Here is a 16977-nt window from a genome sequence, read left to right as displayed (position 1 = left end):
TGGCAAGTGGGGGCCACTCTTCATCGCGGTGCGCAGGCCTCTCACTGTCGCGGCCTCTCTTGTTGTGGAGCACAGGCTCCAGACACGCAGGCTCAGTAGTTGTGGCTCATGGGCCCAGTTGCTCTGCGGCATGTGGGATCTTCCCAGACCAGGGCTCGAACCTGTGTCCCCTGCATTGGCAGGCAGATTCTCAACCACTGCGCCACCAGGGAAGCCCTGCTCCCTTGTTTTAAGGGTCATTTTCAGACAGCACAACAGTAGCACCTCTGACCTGATTGTTCTTTTAGCCTAATAAGACTACCAGAGTTTTCCCCAAAACTGTTCTTTTTTTTTTTTTTTTTAATTTGTATTTTGGTTGTGTAGAGTCTTAGTTGTGACACACGGGATCTTCATTGCAGCATGCGGGATCTTTCGTTGCAGTGCTCGGGCTCTTTGTTGCGGTGCACAGGCTTCTCTCTAGTTGTGGCGTGCGGGTTCCCTCTCTAGTTGTGGTGAGCAGGCTCCAAAGCGCGTGGGGTCTGTAGTTTGCGGCTCACGGGCTCAGTTGCCCTGTGGCATGTGGGATCTTAGTTCCCCGACCACGGATCGAACCTGCGTCTCCTGCACTGTAAGGCAGATTCTTTACCACTGGACCACGAGGGAAGTCCCAAAGCTGTTCTGATTAAAATAAAATTTAATTTAAAAAATTAATCTTTTTAGGAAAACAAACAGAAAAATCTAGTACACACTATAAGAACTACCTAAAAATTTGTCTCCCCTTTTGCAGAGCCTGCTTAGTTATTTTGTCCTAATAGGAAAAATAAAACTTTCTGTATTGTGGAAATATTTAATTTTTATTGAAGTGACTATAATAATGCTAAGCAGTACTGAAAGCACAGAAAAGATGTGTATGTTTTTCTCCAAAGCTTTTATACAAATGAAAGATGGGAAATAGTGTACTGCTTCTTTTTTTTTTTTTTGAACATGTGAAATAGACCATTTTAAAATTTTTTAATTAACTAATTTTGGGGGGGCTGCATTGGATCTTTGTTCCTGCGTGCGGGCTTTCTCTAGTCATAGCGAGCGGGGTCTACTCTTCGCTGTGGTGCACAGGCTTCTCATTGCGGTGGCTTCTCTTGTTGCGGAGCACGGGCTCTAGGCGTGCAGGTTTCAGTAGTCGTGGCTCACGGGCTCCAGAGTGCAGGCTCAGTAGTTGTGGCGCACGAGCTTAGTTGCTCCGCAGCATGTGGGATCTTCCTGGACCAGGGATCGAACCCGTGTCCCCTGCATTGGCAGGCGGATTCTTAACCACTGAGCCACCAGGGAAGCCCTAAGTGTGTGTTTAGATAGAAAGGTAGGTAGAGAGTAAGCAACATCACTCTTACCCCTCTTATTCACAGTAGGTTTCCAAGTGAAAGTCCCCTTTGGGGTGGGTATAGTCAGTTGGCATGTGCATTTGTTTATTCTCTGCCTCCTATAATAGAGGAATTTAAAGGTAACTTAATACCAACCTCTACTCTCAAAGGACATATCTTATTGGGAGAACAAGATGATACCATTTATTCATCTAATTAATCTTAGTAATTGAGGTCTGTAGTAAGTGATAGGGAGATATAAATGAGCGATACATAGTCTCACATCTAAAGGAGAACAAAATATAAAGCAGTATGAAAGATATAAGTTTGGAGTAGTTGAAAGATCCAAGAAAACTGAGTGCCGGTTTTGGCTATATCATTAATTCCAAAATTAAGGAACTCTGAAAACTGACGTTAGTTTTCATTAGGTTGGTGCTAAAACTCATTTGGTGGCAAAACCTGACCTGAACTGACCTGAGGATATTTATAATCTTAATCCTACTTAGTGTGCCTATTCCTAAATTTGCTGCAGGAATATTAGTATATTTGATTACAGGATATTTGATTACCCTGCTGGAGAGTGACATAATTATGCATAGATGTATGAAGATGAAAAAATCCCCCAAATTCTGAGTTCGAAACACTTCTGGACTCAAAATTTTTGGATAAGGGGTTATTGGTTCATATTACACATTTGTTTCAGACAACATACAGAAAATACAGATAAGAGAACATAATACAGTGAAACCTGCCTATAAAATTAAAATCACTGCGAGATATTACTACACACCCGTTAGAACACCAAATGGTGGAGAGGAATTTTCATACATTGCTAGTAAGAGTATAGAATAATACAGATACTTTGGAAAATTGTGTGGCAGTTTCTTATAAATTTAAAGATAAATTTTTTACAGTACCCAGCCATTCCAGTCCTAGGTCTTTATTCAAGAGAAAGGAAAACACATGTCCACATAGATTCTTATACAAGGATAATCATAGCATCTTTATTTATAATAGCAACTAGAAGCTGCTTAGATGTCCATTAACAGATGAATGGATAAAAGAACTGTGGTATACAATGAAATACCACTCAGCAAAAACATAAAGTGTATACTGTATGATTTCACTTACATGAAATTCTGGAATATTCAGAACTAACCTATGGTGATAGAAATCAGATCAGTGGTTGCTTCTGAGGCAGGAATGATTTTACTTACATGAAATTCTGGAATATTCAGAACTAACCTATGGTGATAGAAATCAGATCAGTGGTTGCTTCTGAGGCAGGAATGATTTTACTTACATGAAATTCTGGAATATTCAGAACTAACCTATGGTGATAGAAATCAGATCAGTGGTTGCTTCTGAGGCAGGAATGGACATTGACTGGGAAGGGGCATGAGAAAACATTCTGGGGTGTTGGAAATATTCTGTGTCTTGATAGGGTGTGGTTATACAAGTATATGCATTTTTCAAAGTAAACAGTAAAGCAAGATTTTGTAAATTATAAAGATTTTGTAAATTATAAAGCAATTCTTTTTAAAAAGGTTGTTCATAGTCTCACTATTTGGAGAGGACCACATTTTGATTTATATCCTGACACTTTAAAAAATATGTATTTGTATAATACTTTTATAAATGGAATCAGTATACATGTCATTTAGTAATATGCTTTTTTTTTTTTTTTTTTTTTTTTTTTTTTTTTTGCTGTACGCTGGCCTCTCACTGCTGTGGCCTCTCCCGCTGCGGAGCACAGGCTCCGGACACACAGGCTCCGCGGCCATGGCTCGCGGGCCCAGCCGCTCCTGCGGCATGTGGGATCCTCCGGGATAGGGGCACGAACCCGTGTCCCCTGCATCGGCAGGCGGACTCTCAACCACTGCGCCACCAGGGAAGCCCCAGTAATATGCTTTTTTAAATTCAAGTATATTGTAAACATTTTCCCATGTCATGAAATCTTACATAATTATGGCTTTGTGGTTTTTTAGATTGATTGACTGATTGATTTTGGCTGCGCCAGGTCTTAGATGAGACCTGTGGGCTTCTTAGTTGCGGCATGCATGTGGGATCTAGTTACCTGACCAGGGATCAAACCTAGGCCCCCTGCATTGGGAGTGTGGAGCCCTACCCACTGGACCACCAGGGAAGTCCCTAGATTTTGTTCTTAAAGCAAGAGTTCCCTTCAGACTATTTGCTGGAAACCTAAGTGTAAAACACATAAAAGCTCATCTGCTTTGGTTAAATAAGAGGAAGGGGAGGAAGGAGAAATGGTGAATTACATGATCTGTTAGACCCCATTCTCGGTCTAAAGATGTGCTTCTCTGTGTAGGAGAGTAAAAAGTCACCATGACCCTTTACATGTATTCTTTTTCCCATGGTCCTAGCTAAATGGGAAAATAATAACTAACATTTATGGAACACATACTATGGCTCAGGCTTTGTTCTAAGTACTTTATGTAAAATAACTCATTTAATCCTCATAACAACCATATAAGGTAGGTTCTTATTCCCATTTATAAATGGGTACTGCAGTGGAACGTGATCAGGTGCTTTGCCCAGGGTCAGTCATTTAGTAAATGATGGAACCCAGATTTGAATTCAGTCCATTTGGCTCCACAGTTCACCACTATACTATAGCTGCCTTTCAGAATAAATGGAATCATTCTGCTTTGTACCTATGAAAAGATAGAGAACTTCTGTGATAATTTTGCTTTTATGTTTGTCTAGAGCTAGCCAACATGGAAGAGGATCCCAGATCAGCTGGAGTTGCTACCTTTGTTCTTCAAGAAGAATTTGATAGATATTCTGGTTATTGGTGGTGTCCAGAAGCTGAAACAAGTAAGAGCCTTCAAAATAATATATTACAGGTCAATTAAAGTATTATGAGATTCAACTACCAATTAGTTAACTGCACAGATTCTTAAAATAGATTCTGAAGTGATGAAGATTGGATCCTACCAGTAGTTATTTAGAATATTCAGGCTATATCTCACCATAATGAGTTCTCATAAAAAACAGGTGTATTGTGGTTCAGTACCCCAAGTCCTTCAACTCTCCTTGCCAGTTTTTCATCTAGAAGCTGGTTGGTGGCAACATTGGTGGCAATATAAAAAATACCACCCTTTAATGGGAGTTGCTATAAAAAACATAGGATTGACTAGAGTCTGCATGAACAGTGGCCAAATTAGTGTATGAATGGATCAGAAAAAAAGAGCACAAATTCCTCCTTTTTCTTGGTGTATTCACAAGGATTTTACTAGCCGAGAAACAGCTCTCTAAAGCAGTAGCTTTCAAACTTTTTGACTGTGATCTGGTTAGAAATTTGTTTTACATTCTAGCCTAATACATTGTACATATACTCTATACATAAAAGGCAGCATGTTTTATGTATAAACTATTTTTCACTATGGGAGATATAATACTAGAGGGAATGGTCAATTATGATTACTTTCTGGCATAATTCTCCTAAATTTTCAATATTTAATTTCCTTTTAAGCTCCCAGTGGCAGTAAAATTCTTAGAATTCTGTATGAAGAAAATGATGAATCCGAAGTGGAAATTATTCATGTTACGTCCCCTATGTTGGAAACAAGGAGGGCAGATTCATTCCGTTATCCTAAAACAGGTACTGTATTCCATTGGCATTTATATTCACTCATTCCTACTTTTCAAACAAGATTCTTTCTGCATTCATCCAGAGGTATGGTCAACATGGATATTTTACAGATTTAGTAAGGATGGGTTGTTTAAGTGTCTCTGAAGTAGATTTTTTAATGACAGGCTGATCCTTTTTAATTATTTCAAAGGTGAGGAAGTGCACAAAACTGATTATTTCAAGAAATGAATAAAGAAGTACCTTTGCTAGGAAATAAAGATTTTTAAGGGATTATGTTCTTAATAAATTAGTAATTTTTTCTCATATTGCTATTTATAGCGTTTCAATTGTGAAATGATACAAATTCCCCTTCATTACAAACTAACTCTTGATGTTTTTCAGTTTCTTTTTTTTATAGCCATATTAAAAATTATGAATTGAAAAGGAGTTTTGAGATTCTTATGCAATAAAGTCCTGACTATATGCAGCATTCCTCATTTGACTAAAGTATAAAAAGGATTGATCTGGCAAAATTCGTTTGAATAATTTTGGATATGCATTACTATTCATTTATGTCTCTTTCTAAAGGCACAGCAAATCCAAAAGTCACTTTTAAGATGTCGGAAATACTGATTGATGCTGAAGGAAGGGTAAATATAAAATGTTAACTTTTTGTATCATTTGACTAGTCTGTCAGTAGAGATTTTAGATATGCTTTTTTATTTTTTGGACTTGTTGAACTTGCTGAGACATCTACAGATCATGATTTCAGGTTGACCTAATTTTCTACTTTGAAAACTTTCTGCTGGTTCCCAAGATAGGAATATGGGGATATGCATATTTACCACTCTTTTCCAGTATTTTTCCTCTTTGCCTGTGTTAATTCTCCAGATCAGTATTTCTTAAATAGTGGTTACTGACTGGTGAGTTACCTTCTGTGTTGAATAGATGTCTACAGTAGATTAAATATCCCTCATTTCTTTAATACTGCTACTTTCCATTTGGACAGATGCTTATAAGCTAAATGCACACAAAATTAATTAAAAAACAGTCTTCTCTGCTAGACTTTTTTAACAACTTCATTGAAGTATAATTATATATATATACACACACGCACACACAGTTTAAATATTTATTTATCTATTTAGCTGCACAGGTTCTTTTTAGTTGCGGCACGTGGGGTCTTCATTGCCGCGTGCGGGATCTTTTTTAGTTGCGGCATGTGGGATCTAGTTCCCTGACCAGGGATCGAACCTGGGCCCCCTGCACTGTGAGTGCAGAGTCTTAACCACTGGACTGCCAGGGAAGTCCCTGAAATATAATTCACATACAGTACAATTCACTCATTTAAAGTTTAAAATGGCCTTCAGTATATTCACAGAATTGTGCAGCCATCACCACAGTCAATTTTAGAACATTTTCATTACCCCTGAAAGAAACTCACATCCCTTAATCATCACCCCCAAACCTTTCCATGCCCCACAACCCTGGGCAACCACTAATCTACTTTGTATCTGTGGATTTGCCTATTCTGGACATTTCTTATAAATGAAATCATACAGTATCTAGTCTGAGTTCTTTCACTTAGCATCATGTCTTCAAGCACTAATCATGATGTTGGCACCACGTAACAGCATTTCACTACTTTTTATCGCCCAAAAATATTCCATTGTATGGATATACCACATTTTATTTATCCTAGCCATCCTAGTGGATTTGAAGTTGCACCTTACTGTGGTTTTGATTTACATTTTTCTGATGGCTAATGATGTTCAGCATCTTTTCATGTGCTTATTGGCCATTTGTATATCTTCTTTGGAGAACTGTCTATTCACATCCTTTGTCCATTTTTTAAAAAGTATATTTAAAATTGTGTTAGCTAGACTATTAAGAGAAAAAAGTTTGCTTACTCAGGACCATTTCACTAATATATTACAAAAATAGTATTTTAAGCTAAAATATAAGGAAGAAGAGACTTATTTTTCTTAGATACTAGAGTCTATAAAGTGATTAAAATCTGATATTACCAGTTATTATCAAGAGTTCTGTTAGTATAAACTCACAGGAAAAGACTTTTAGACTATGCTAATTCTTGTAGTTAGAACTTTTTAGGTGTAAGAGCACCAGTATAGGTAACCCATGACTTACTGCTGGTTTTGTTAATCCTGTGTACCTAAGACTGAAAAAGTATACTGTTAAAGATAGTGATTTAAGTAGACCAATAAGCTAGTTACTTATCTCAGTCTTCTATAACTAGATTCCTTTTTTCTTTTTTAATAGCTTATAGATGTCATAGATAAGGAACTAATTCAGCCTTTTGAGATTCTGTTTGAAGGAGTTGAATATATTGCCAGAGCTGGATGGACTCCAGAGGGAAAATAGTGCGTATGTTAAATTGCCACTTCTTTACAAATAATTTAGGACCCAGAACTGTCTGTGCTGTTAGGTTTTCCTTTCCGTTGGAGCTGCCTTCACATGTAAATTTGAAGTGTAGATAGTTCTGCACAAAGAATTTTTCCTGAACTAAGTGGACTTGTAATCCTATAAGCATAGGTGCATTGCAGTTTAATTCTGTCTCTTAGCCAGTCACAGTTTCACAGTGTTATTTGTGGTTAAATTGTATGACTTTTAGGCTCACATATAAGTATGTATTTTTTTATTGAATAATTAAGCAGAAATATTTGTAGAGCTTTATGTGAAGATGATTACATGTAGTTCCTGTGTCTAATGTGGACAACAGGAGTTTCACGAGGCATTTATCGACATTAAAGGGAGAAAACAATTTCAAAGGCCATCTGTAATTTTGGAAATTTAAAGAAAACTACTTTTAAAAACTCTACTCAAGCTTAACTTTTAAAAATAAGTGTAGAATAAGCTAATACTTTTAATTAGCCGTTTGTAAGTGATAATTTAACGTATACTAAAGCAATGCTTTCTTTGTGATTATAGAAATAACTGATGGGTGCTAGGGGAAAGATTAGTGGAGTATTCATTTTCTGAAGAGTGTGCTTTATTTTGTGCTTTTCTTTTGTTTATTTAAATAGTGCGTGGGCTATCCTACTAGATCGCTCCCAAACTCGCCTACAGATAGTGTTGATCTCACCTGAATTATTTATCCCAGTAGAAGATGATGCCATGGAAAGACAGAGACTCATCGAGTCAGTGCCTGACTCTGTGACGCCACTGATTATCTATGAAGAAACAACAGACATCTGGATAAATGTATGCATGTTTTCTTGTACTTGGTTTAAATATTTTCTCAGAATGCTAAAGCAAATGAAGCTTGATAGCAAACTATCAATATGAATTTTTTGAGTTCAAAGTAACCTTGAATGTTATTTGCTAAGTTTGAACATTTTCAGATTGGAATGTTGGTTCCAGAATGGGTAATGGTTTGTACATAAAAGGTAGATGCCACTGAAATGACATCTCCCTGGCTGCAGAATTGCCCTTGTTTCTGGACACATCAGATATTGAAAACACAGCCTCATTAGTGCCTCTGAGAGGACCACAAGAATCCTGTCTAGAAAAGACTTTCTCTTTTAACTCTTTTAAGTTGGCAAACTATACCAAAATATAACAGTTTGGGATTGAATTTTTCATTTTCCAGTTTAGTGGAAAAAAACTTAAACAAGATACAAAATAAATAAAGCCAGCTCACTCCCTGGCTGAATATAGGCTTCATATGATTCACCTAAAACAGATGAACATCTGTTTCCCCTTGAACTGTTAGAATATTTCTCTCTGGAAAAGAAAAGTAAAAGACATTTTTCCTCATCACTTCTGTAATAAGATTTATATCATTAAACAAACTTCGTGCCGTGTTTCAAAGAATTTCAGAGATGGTGAGTAAGAAACAGCTTTTGGTCATATTTTTCTTTTTTTCTCCATTTGGAAACATTTATTTCTCAATAGATGAAGTCTTTGACTAAAGTAAGAGAAATGTGAAAGGCCCAGGCAAAATCTCTAATTGTACATATACCATACACCCTAGCCTGACAGTTATTTGTATTTCAGAGTATGTTTATCTAGTAATTCTTCTTTCTCTGGCTTAATTGAATTGTTTATGTAGTATTTTCATTAATGTGTATAGTAAATTAAGCTATTCATTTTACAGATCCATGACATCTTTCATGTTTTTCCCCAAAGTCATGAAGATGAAATTGAATTTATTTTTGCCTCTGAATGCAAAACAGGTTTTCGTCATTTATATAAAATCACATCCATTTTAAAGGAGAGCAAATACAAACGATCCAGTGGTGGGCTGCCTGCCCCAAGTAAGAAATCCTTTTTTATTTAAAAAGGGGAAAACGTTGGGGGCAGAAGGTGGGAAGGGCAGGGTAATGTAATGTCTTTTTTGTGTACTTTATAAGCATAGGGCAAAATTCTTGATGGATACATAATAAACTATTAATAGTGGGTAATCTCTGGGTATTGGGATTATTTATTTTTAAATAAATAAATTCTGTTTATTTCTGTTTTTGCCTTAACTATACATTTTGTTTAAAGTGAGCTCATATAATTTTTAGATTAAAAAAGCTAGTTTTAAAATGTTACAAAGTTATTAGATATTTGTGCATACTAGATTTTTTTTATACTGTCTGCATCTACACTGAAGTTGATTTATAGGCATAGCTCTTCAGATTGATATAATTATGTTTCCCAAAGTGAAATTAAATATTATGTCAACTGAAGTTAGTTTCTTTTTAAAAAGTGATGGTTTTCCTTCTGGGAAATGTAATACAGAATGTGTAAGCCTAGGAAAAATGAAATGGTACATTGAATACTCCTGTGTTTAAAAAAAAATTGAGTTACGGTTTTCTACTTTAATAATATAGAGTTTGTTTTGGAATAGTAAGCATTTAATGATGTTATGTTATATGCTTTACTGCCATTTGTAACTTAACAGACTCAACATAGCTATTTTTAAAAAACTGTAGTAAAATATACAAACCAAAATTTATCATTTTAACTGTTTTAAGTGTGCGGTTTCATGGCATTAAGTGTATTCATATTGTTCTGCAACCATCACCACCATCCATCTCCAGAACTTTTTTCATCTTCCAAAACTGAAACTATCCAATAAATAATACCCAATTTAGTGGAAAATAAGTAACTTCTCATTCCTTCCTCCCCTCAGCCCCTGGCAACCACTTTCTGTCTCTATGAATTTGACTACTCTAGATACCTCATATAAGTGGAATCATACAGGTCTGTCCTTTTATGACTGGCTTATTTCATTTAGCATAGTGTCTTCAAGGTTCAGCCAGGTTATAGCATGTGTCAAAATGTCCTTTTTAAGGTTGAATAATATTCCATTGTATATAGAAACACATTTTGTTTATCCATTCACCTATCCATGAACAGATGGGTTGCTTCTACCTTTTGACTGTTGTGAATAATGCTGTAATGAGCATGGGTGGGCAGACATCTGTTTCAGACCCTGCTTTCAATTCTTTTGGGTATATACCCAGAAGCGAAATTGCTGGATATGGTAACTCTTTTTGTAATTTTTTGAGGAACCACCGTACTCTTTTCCATAGCAGCTGCACCTTAGTACATTCCCATTAGAAGTTCCAATTTCTCCACATCTTCGCTAACACTTGTTATTTTCTGGGTGTAGTTTTTTTTGTTTGTTTTGGTTTCATTTTTGTTTTATGGGGGGTTTTTGGTAAGAGCCATCCTAGTGGGTGTGAAACGGTATGCCATTGTGCTTTTGATTTGCATTCTCCTAACGATTAGTAACATTATTATGTTGCTTAGCCATTTGTATATCTTCTTTAGAGAAATGTCTATTTGAATCCTTTGCTGACTTTTTAGTGGGTTGTTTGTTTTTTCAACATGGGCTGTTTTTTATATATATAAAAATTTATTTATTTATTTTTGGCTGCGTTGGGTCTTCGTTGCTGCGTGCAGGCTTTCTCTAGTTGGGGTGAGCAAGGGCTACTCTTTGTTGCAGTGCATGGGCTTCTTACTGCAGTGGCTTCTCTTGTTGCAGAGCACAGGCTCTAGGCATGCGGGCTAAAGTAGTTGGGGCATGCGGGCTCAGTAGTTGTGGCACACAGGCTTAATTGCTCTGTGGCACGTGGGATCTTCCTGGACTAGGGCTCGAACCCATGTCCCCTGCATTGGCAGGCAGATTCTTAGCCACTGCACCACCAGGGAAGCCCTCAACATGGCCTTTTAAATATCATTCTTACTTGGGAAACAGTGAGCTACATCTTAGGACAGCAAAGTAAATACTGCCTATGACTTTGCTCCTTCTCTTAGCCTAATTTTTTTTTTAATCAGACAGGAGCTTATATATCCAAGATGGAGATTTCTTCCTAAGAGCCTTAGTTTAATTTGGCCCTTAGCATGAAATTGCCTTTACCAGTTCCTCTGTTGTTCAGAAATTAAATCTACTTATGGAATTCTGGAAAGTTTAGTGATGAAGACTGGTCAAAGAGCTATAAATAGTAGTTAATTAACTAAAACAACATTCTTGGGACAGTGATAAAAAGATGATAACTTAAAATTTTATACTCCTGTTGAAGAATAAGAGCTGTCACCTTAGCTAACATGCTTCTCAGAACACCTAGCCTCTGTTCCCTCTCAGTGTCTGTTTCTGGGCCCTTCAGTTTGTCTACCTCTTCTTTCCATTTCCCTCCTTTATACTTAAGTCTTTCTTGCTCCAGATCTTCCTCCTTTTCTCGATGTTCATTTTATTTTCTTCTTCCCTCCTTTCTTCCATGAGTGTCTATAATGTGTAACAATTAGTATTTTTAAAAAATATTTATTTATTTAGTTGGTTGCACTGGCTCCTTAGTTGTGGCAGGTGGGCTCCTTAGTTGTGGCATGCATGTGGGATCTAGTTCCCTGAGCAGGGATCAAACCCGGACCCCCTACATTGGGAACATGGAGTCTTAACCACTGCACCACCAGGGAAATCCCAATTAGTATTTATTATATATTAAATAATATTTATTTTCTGGTGATAAAATTTAAAGTACTAAGTTGAATTTTTGTATCTAAGAAAAAGAAAAGGAGTCTATTTTTTTTTAACTTGAGTAGGACCCTACTTAAGATCCTGTATCATTTCACCATCTCAGCTTGTCCTCAGCTGTCACTCTCCAGAGCCAGAGCTGGTAGCAGGTAGGCATAGAGCAGTGGTTCCATTTTTTTAACTTTCTCCTTAGGCCACTGAGAGAGCCTCATCTACCAAGACAGAATCTTATAAAGATAAATGAGACATGTTGGTATGGACTATGGTAATACCCAATTTGTTTTTGGCAAATGAAAAACAATTGTATTAAAATTTTCCTTTTCTGGCTTTTTAGGTAGTTTGTTGCATTTCTGGAAGATATGCCTTATTGACCCATTAGATTTTTTTATCTTTCTAACCAAAGATCTAGGAATGCAAATGCTTTTGAGTTCTTTTTTGTCTTTGCCATAAGAACCTATTTTGCTGTTTTCACTTTATTTACATGGATTATTCCATTATTATTATGAAGACTCATAACTTGGAATTTTTTTAAACTTTAGACTTTATTATAAGGTGAAATTCACATAACATTAACCATTTTAAAGTGAACATTTAAAATGAACTGTGGCATTTAGTACATTTACAGAGTTGTGCAACTACCTACCACCTCTATCTAGTTCCAAAACATTTTCATTACTCCAGACATAACTTTGAATTTTTCAGTGTTACCTTTTTGGAAAAAAGAGTTTAGAATACTCTTGTTTCATTTGCTTGTAGTCTGGTGTAGAGTGCTGAATTATGATTATGTTTATCTTCAGGTGATTTCAAGTGCCCTGTCAAAGAGGAAATAGCAATTACCAGCGGTGAATGGGAAGTTCTTGGCCGGCATGGATCTAATGTATGTTCTTTTATTCTACTGATATATTTAGTCAACATCAGCTGTGTGTATGCAGTACTAAAAATCATTAGTGCAACTTCCTTTGACCCCAGTATTTTGAAAATATTTTTAGGGCCTAAAAGAACCCAGTTTGTTGGAAAAGAAGAGTCTTAGTTTAAATTATAAATCTCACCCATTTTATAACCCTGGTATTAGATGTGACTAAAGGTCACCATTTTCAAATACAGTGTTGCTACTTAATAAGGAAAGGGCTGGTCCATACTTTTCGAGTCTAGCAAAAGTGAGTTATAATATAGTTTGAAAATTATTTCTAAATCTCTTATAGACTACTTGTGTCATTTCTACATTAGAAAATGCATTTACTACTTCTGAAATAGTGATGCTGTTTCATTCACCTGTTTATCTTACCTCACAAATTTGAAGTTTCATCTACCACCTGCAGAATTTGATGAACATTTATACAGAGCGTAGATTGATAAGGAAGAGGAGGGAAATCCACCCTCTGTTTCACTCTCGGCATATGGCTTTCTGTAGTAATTCAATGAATTCTAATTTTATTTCTTTTGCCTTTTATAGTACCTTGTGTTTGTTTCAACTTTCAGTTAGGTGGTCAGTTTCATGAGATCTCTAAGAAAGCCATCCTTTATGTGTGTGTGATACATACAGTTAAGTTGATGTATGCTACCAGGATTTAGTGAAGGCCTGTGATTTCCTCAAATTGATTTGGAGATTTACTGAAGGATTATATATACTGGCTACTATAGAAGTCACTCGTAGTCCCCAAGGTGATTAAGGAGAAAGAACGAAGATCCAGGTCCCAGGTTTGTTTTTGTTGGTAAAAACTTTAGAATATAATAGGCGACCTTTAAAGTCTTGTTTCCACTGAGAGTGTCACGTGACCTTTTGGTTATATATTCAATATATTTTTTTCTCTTTGGGGACCTTGGATGTTATTGTCACCTGAGAAAAATCTTACAGTGTAATTCTAAGTTCTGATAATAAAAATTTACACTAATGTAAACTTCATGCTGTGTAATGGTTGGACAATACTGAGGGAATCCCCAAAATTGTATTTATGCAGATCTGAACCTTATTTGGGCAACCTAAGTGTCTTTCTACTACTTGACATAATGTACATCAGTGTTCTTCTTTATGTCATGCTTATTTATGTGATGTGGTTGTCTCTCTTACTCTTCTATTTTCTCTCTATTCTTGCTTTACTTTTTTTAAGTTACCTTTCCCTTCTTTACTTTTGCCAGTGACCTGTTCACACCCAAAGATTTCTAATGACCGTAATTGAGTAAATCTTTGAGGCTTTTAAACCCATGTGCCCCTTAGGGTTCTCAAAGTGTGTTCTCTGGACTGCAGAGGATCGGCATCACCTGGGAACTTTTTAGAACTACAAATTCTTGGCCCCCCTCGCCCCCCAGACCTCCTGAATCAAAAAGTCTGGGGGTGGGACCCAGCAATCTGTTTCACAAGCCCCTCAGGTGATTCTGATATTCATGTGATGCTGAAACCCTCAGGTGTTTCATGTAAAGTTGCTATGTGAAACAAAGAAAAGGGGAGTGAGGAATTAACCAGTTATTTATTCAGTTTTGAGAGGCCTGACTTCCAACTGCTAGGTCTAGAGCAGAACCAGTCCTGACATTTTGCACAGATTAACACATACCTGTGAAGCTTCATGAATGTTTGTTCTGCCACTTCCTATCCTTTGTATTCTTTCTATGTCATATAGGTCTACTTAATGTCAACTGTGTTTATTTCTCTATCCATGCATGCTAAGAAAACGTTTATAATGAACTACGAAGAAGCTTCTTGGAGAAAATGTGGCATTTAAAAATACTTGCTTTTAGAAATGTACTTGTGTTTTCTTTGCTGTATAAAACAGTTTGAATTTTTTAAAATAAATTAATTTATTTTATTTATTTATTTTTGGCTGTGTTGGGTCTTCGTTGCTGCACGCGGGCTTTCTCTAGTTGCGGTGAGCGGGGGCTACTCTTTGTTGGGGTGCACGGGCTTCTCACTGCGGTGCCTTCTCGTTGCGGAGCATGGGCTCTAGGCGCGTGGGCTCAGTAGTTGTGGCTCACGGGCTCTAGAATGCAGGCTCAGTAGCTGTGGTGCACAGGCTTAGTTGCTCCACAGCATATGGGATCTTCCTGGACTAGGGATCGAACCCGTGTCCCCTGCATTGGCAAGCGGATTCCTTTTTTGTGTGTGTGTGACTGTTTATTTTTATTTTATTTTTTTAACATCTTTATTGGAGTGTAATTGCTTTACAGTGGTGTGTTAGGGGCTTCCCTGGTGGCGCAGTGGTTGAGAGTCCGCCTGCCGATGCAGGGGACACGGGTTCGTGCCCCGGTTCCGGAGGATTCCACATGCCGCGGAGCAGCTGGGCCCGTGAGCCATGGCCGCTGAGCCTGCGCGTCCGGAGCCTGTGCTCCACAACGGGAGAGGCCACAACAGGGAGAGGCCTGCGTACCGCAAAAAAAAAAAAAAAAAAAAAAAAAAAAATGGTGTGTTAGTTTCTGCTTTATAACAAAGTGAATCAGCTATACATATACATGTATCCCCATATGTCCTCCCTCTTGCGTCTCCCTCCCACCCTTCCTATCCCACCCCTCTAGGTGGTCACAAAGCACCGAGCTGATCTCCCTGTGCTATGCAGCTGCTTCCCACTAGCTATCTATTTTACGTTTGGTAGTGTATATATGTCCATGCCACTCTCTCACTTCATCCCAGCTTACCCTTCCCCCTCCCCGTGTCCTCAAGTCTATTCTCTACGTCTGCGTCTCTATTCCTGTCCTGGCAGGCGATTCTTAACCACTGTGCCACCATGGAAGCCCACACAGTTTGAATTTTATTAAACATCATTTGAGTAGGCTGCTAGAAGATTTTGAAAAGGAACAATAAAAGCCATTTATTTAGAATCTTACTGTAATTTAGGAAGAATATTAAGTGAATTCAGCTATGAGTATACTTGCAGTTGAGTTCTGAATGAAGACTTAAAAGATCCTTCATACTTATTTATAAACTATACCAGTATTGAAACTGATTGAGTGATTGAGTTCAGTTATTCACCAACCCAATAGATAAGAAATTTTTACAAATTTGTACAAAAGACTAAAAAAGCACTGCCTAAGATAATGCTGCACTGAGAAATAGGATGCTAAAATTAAACTCTTTTAAGTGTGCGTGAATGGTTGACCTGAGCTGTAATATAGGTATTTTTTTCTCTGTAAAGGATTGTCATTTTAATGACATAATTTTTGTATTTTAAGAAAAGTACACATTCTATAGGAAACTACCAATAGCATGCAACTTGGGCATCCTTTTACCTTCTGAACAGGATCTATTCTTAGCTATAAGACATGAGCAAAACCAAGTCAAGCTTATTAACATTGGTGACAAATCTTTAAAAGAGGCACAAGGCAAAGGGTGACTCAAATGATTCTGAATAAAATTGGATATTGTTTGTTAAATTACTGGTCTTGCCAAGGTCATACTAGCACTGATTTTTTTGTTTTTATTTTGACAGATCCAGGTTGATGAAGTCAGAAAGCTGGTATATTTTGAAGGCACCAAAGACTCTCCTTTAGAACATCACCTGTACGTGGTCAGTTATGTAAATCCTGGAGAGGTGACAAGGCTGACCGACCGTGGCTATTCCCACTCTTGCTGCATCAGCCGGGTATTAAGTCCCTGTTTGAAAAGGGTTTCCTGTCATATAAAAAACCCTCTACTCATGTAATACTCCTTTTCAGTAATGTGAAAATTGATGAAGTTGGCCTGCAAAAACCTTAGCCTTAACTTTAGAATTGTATATGTGTATAAATGGTCAGACCCTTACCATACTCCAGCTGTAGCATCAGTGCACATGTAGCAACAGATAACTTTTTTTACTTTTCCCTGGGGAAAAGTAATTGTTTTTCCTTTCTCTAGCATTGTGACTTCTTTATAAGTAAGTATAGTAACCAGAAGAATCCACACTGTGTGTCCCTTTACAAGCTCTCAAGTCCTGAAGATGACCCAACCTGCAAAACAAAGGAATTTTGGGCCACCATTTTGGATTCAGCAGGTACTCATTTCCCTGAGCCTGATCTTAAGTAGGATTAGTACATTAGGGCACTAAACCTGTGTCATAATGTCCACATTTCCTGAACAGAGTCTTCCCGTCTCTTATCAC

At 37.3% G+C, this 16977-nt stretch overlaps 1 protein-coding gene across 5 annotated transcripts in view; it reads left to right on the top strand.

The window, feature by feature from the left end:
• Nucleotides 1-16977, top strand: part of DPP8 (dipeptidyl peptidase 8) — a 61277-nt gene that overhangs the window by 28892 nt on the left and 15408 nt on the right. For all 5 annotated transcript variants that reach the window (XM_081228058.1, XM_081228057.1, XM_081228056.1 and 2 more), the window contains 9 exons: nucleotides 4062-4172; nucleotides 4831-4959; nucleotides 5518-5579; nucleotides 7210-7310; nucleotides 7974-8151; nucleotides 9047-9206; nucleotides 12712-12791; nucleotides 16330-16482; nucleotides 16734-16869. In XM_081228058.1, the coding sequence (XP_081084184.1) occupies nucleotides 4062-4172; nucleotides 4831-4959; nucleotides 5518-5579; nucleotides 7210-7310; nucleotides 7974-8151; nucleotides 9047-9206; nucleotides 12712-12791; nucleotides 16330-16482; nucleotides 16734-16869 (1110 nt within the window). The remainder of the gene's footprint in view (nucleotides 1-4061; nucleotides 4173-4830; nucleotides 4960-5517; nucleotides 5580-7209; nucleotides 7311-7973; nucleotides 8152-9046; nucleotides 9207-12711; nucleotides 12792-16329; nucleotides 16483-16733; nucleotides 16870-16977) is intronic.

The sequence above is a fragment of the Mesoplodon bidens genome (genome assembly GCF_964165515.1).
Source record: "Mesoplodon bidens genome assembly, chromosome: 3".
NCBI classification, from domain to species: Eukaryota; Metazoa; Chordata; class Mammalia; order Artiodactyla; family Ziphiidae; genus Mesoplodon; species Mesoplodon bidens.
This window is presented reverse-complemented; position numbering and strand designations above follow the sequence as displayed.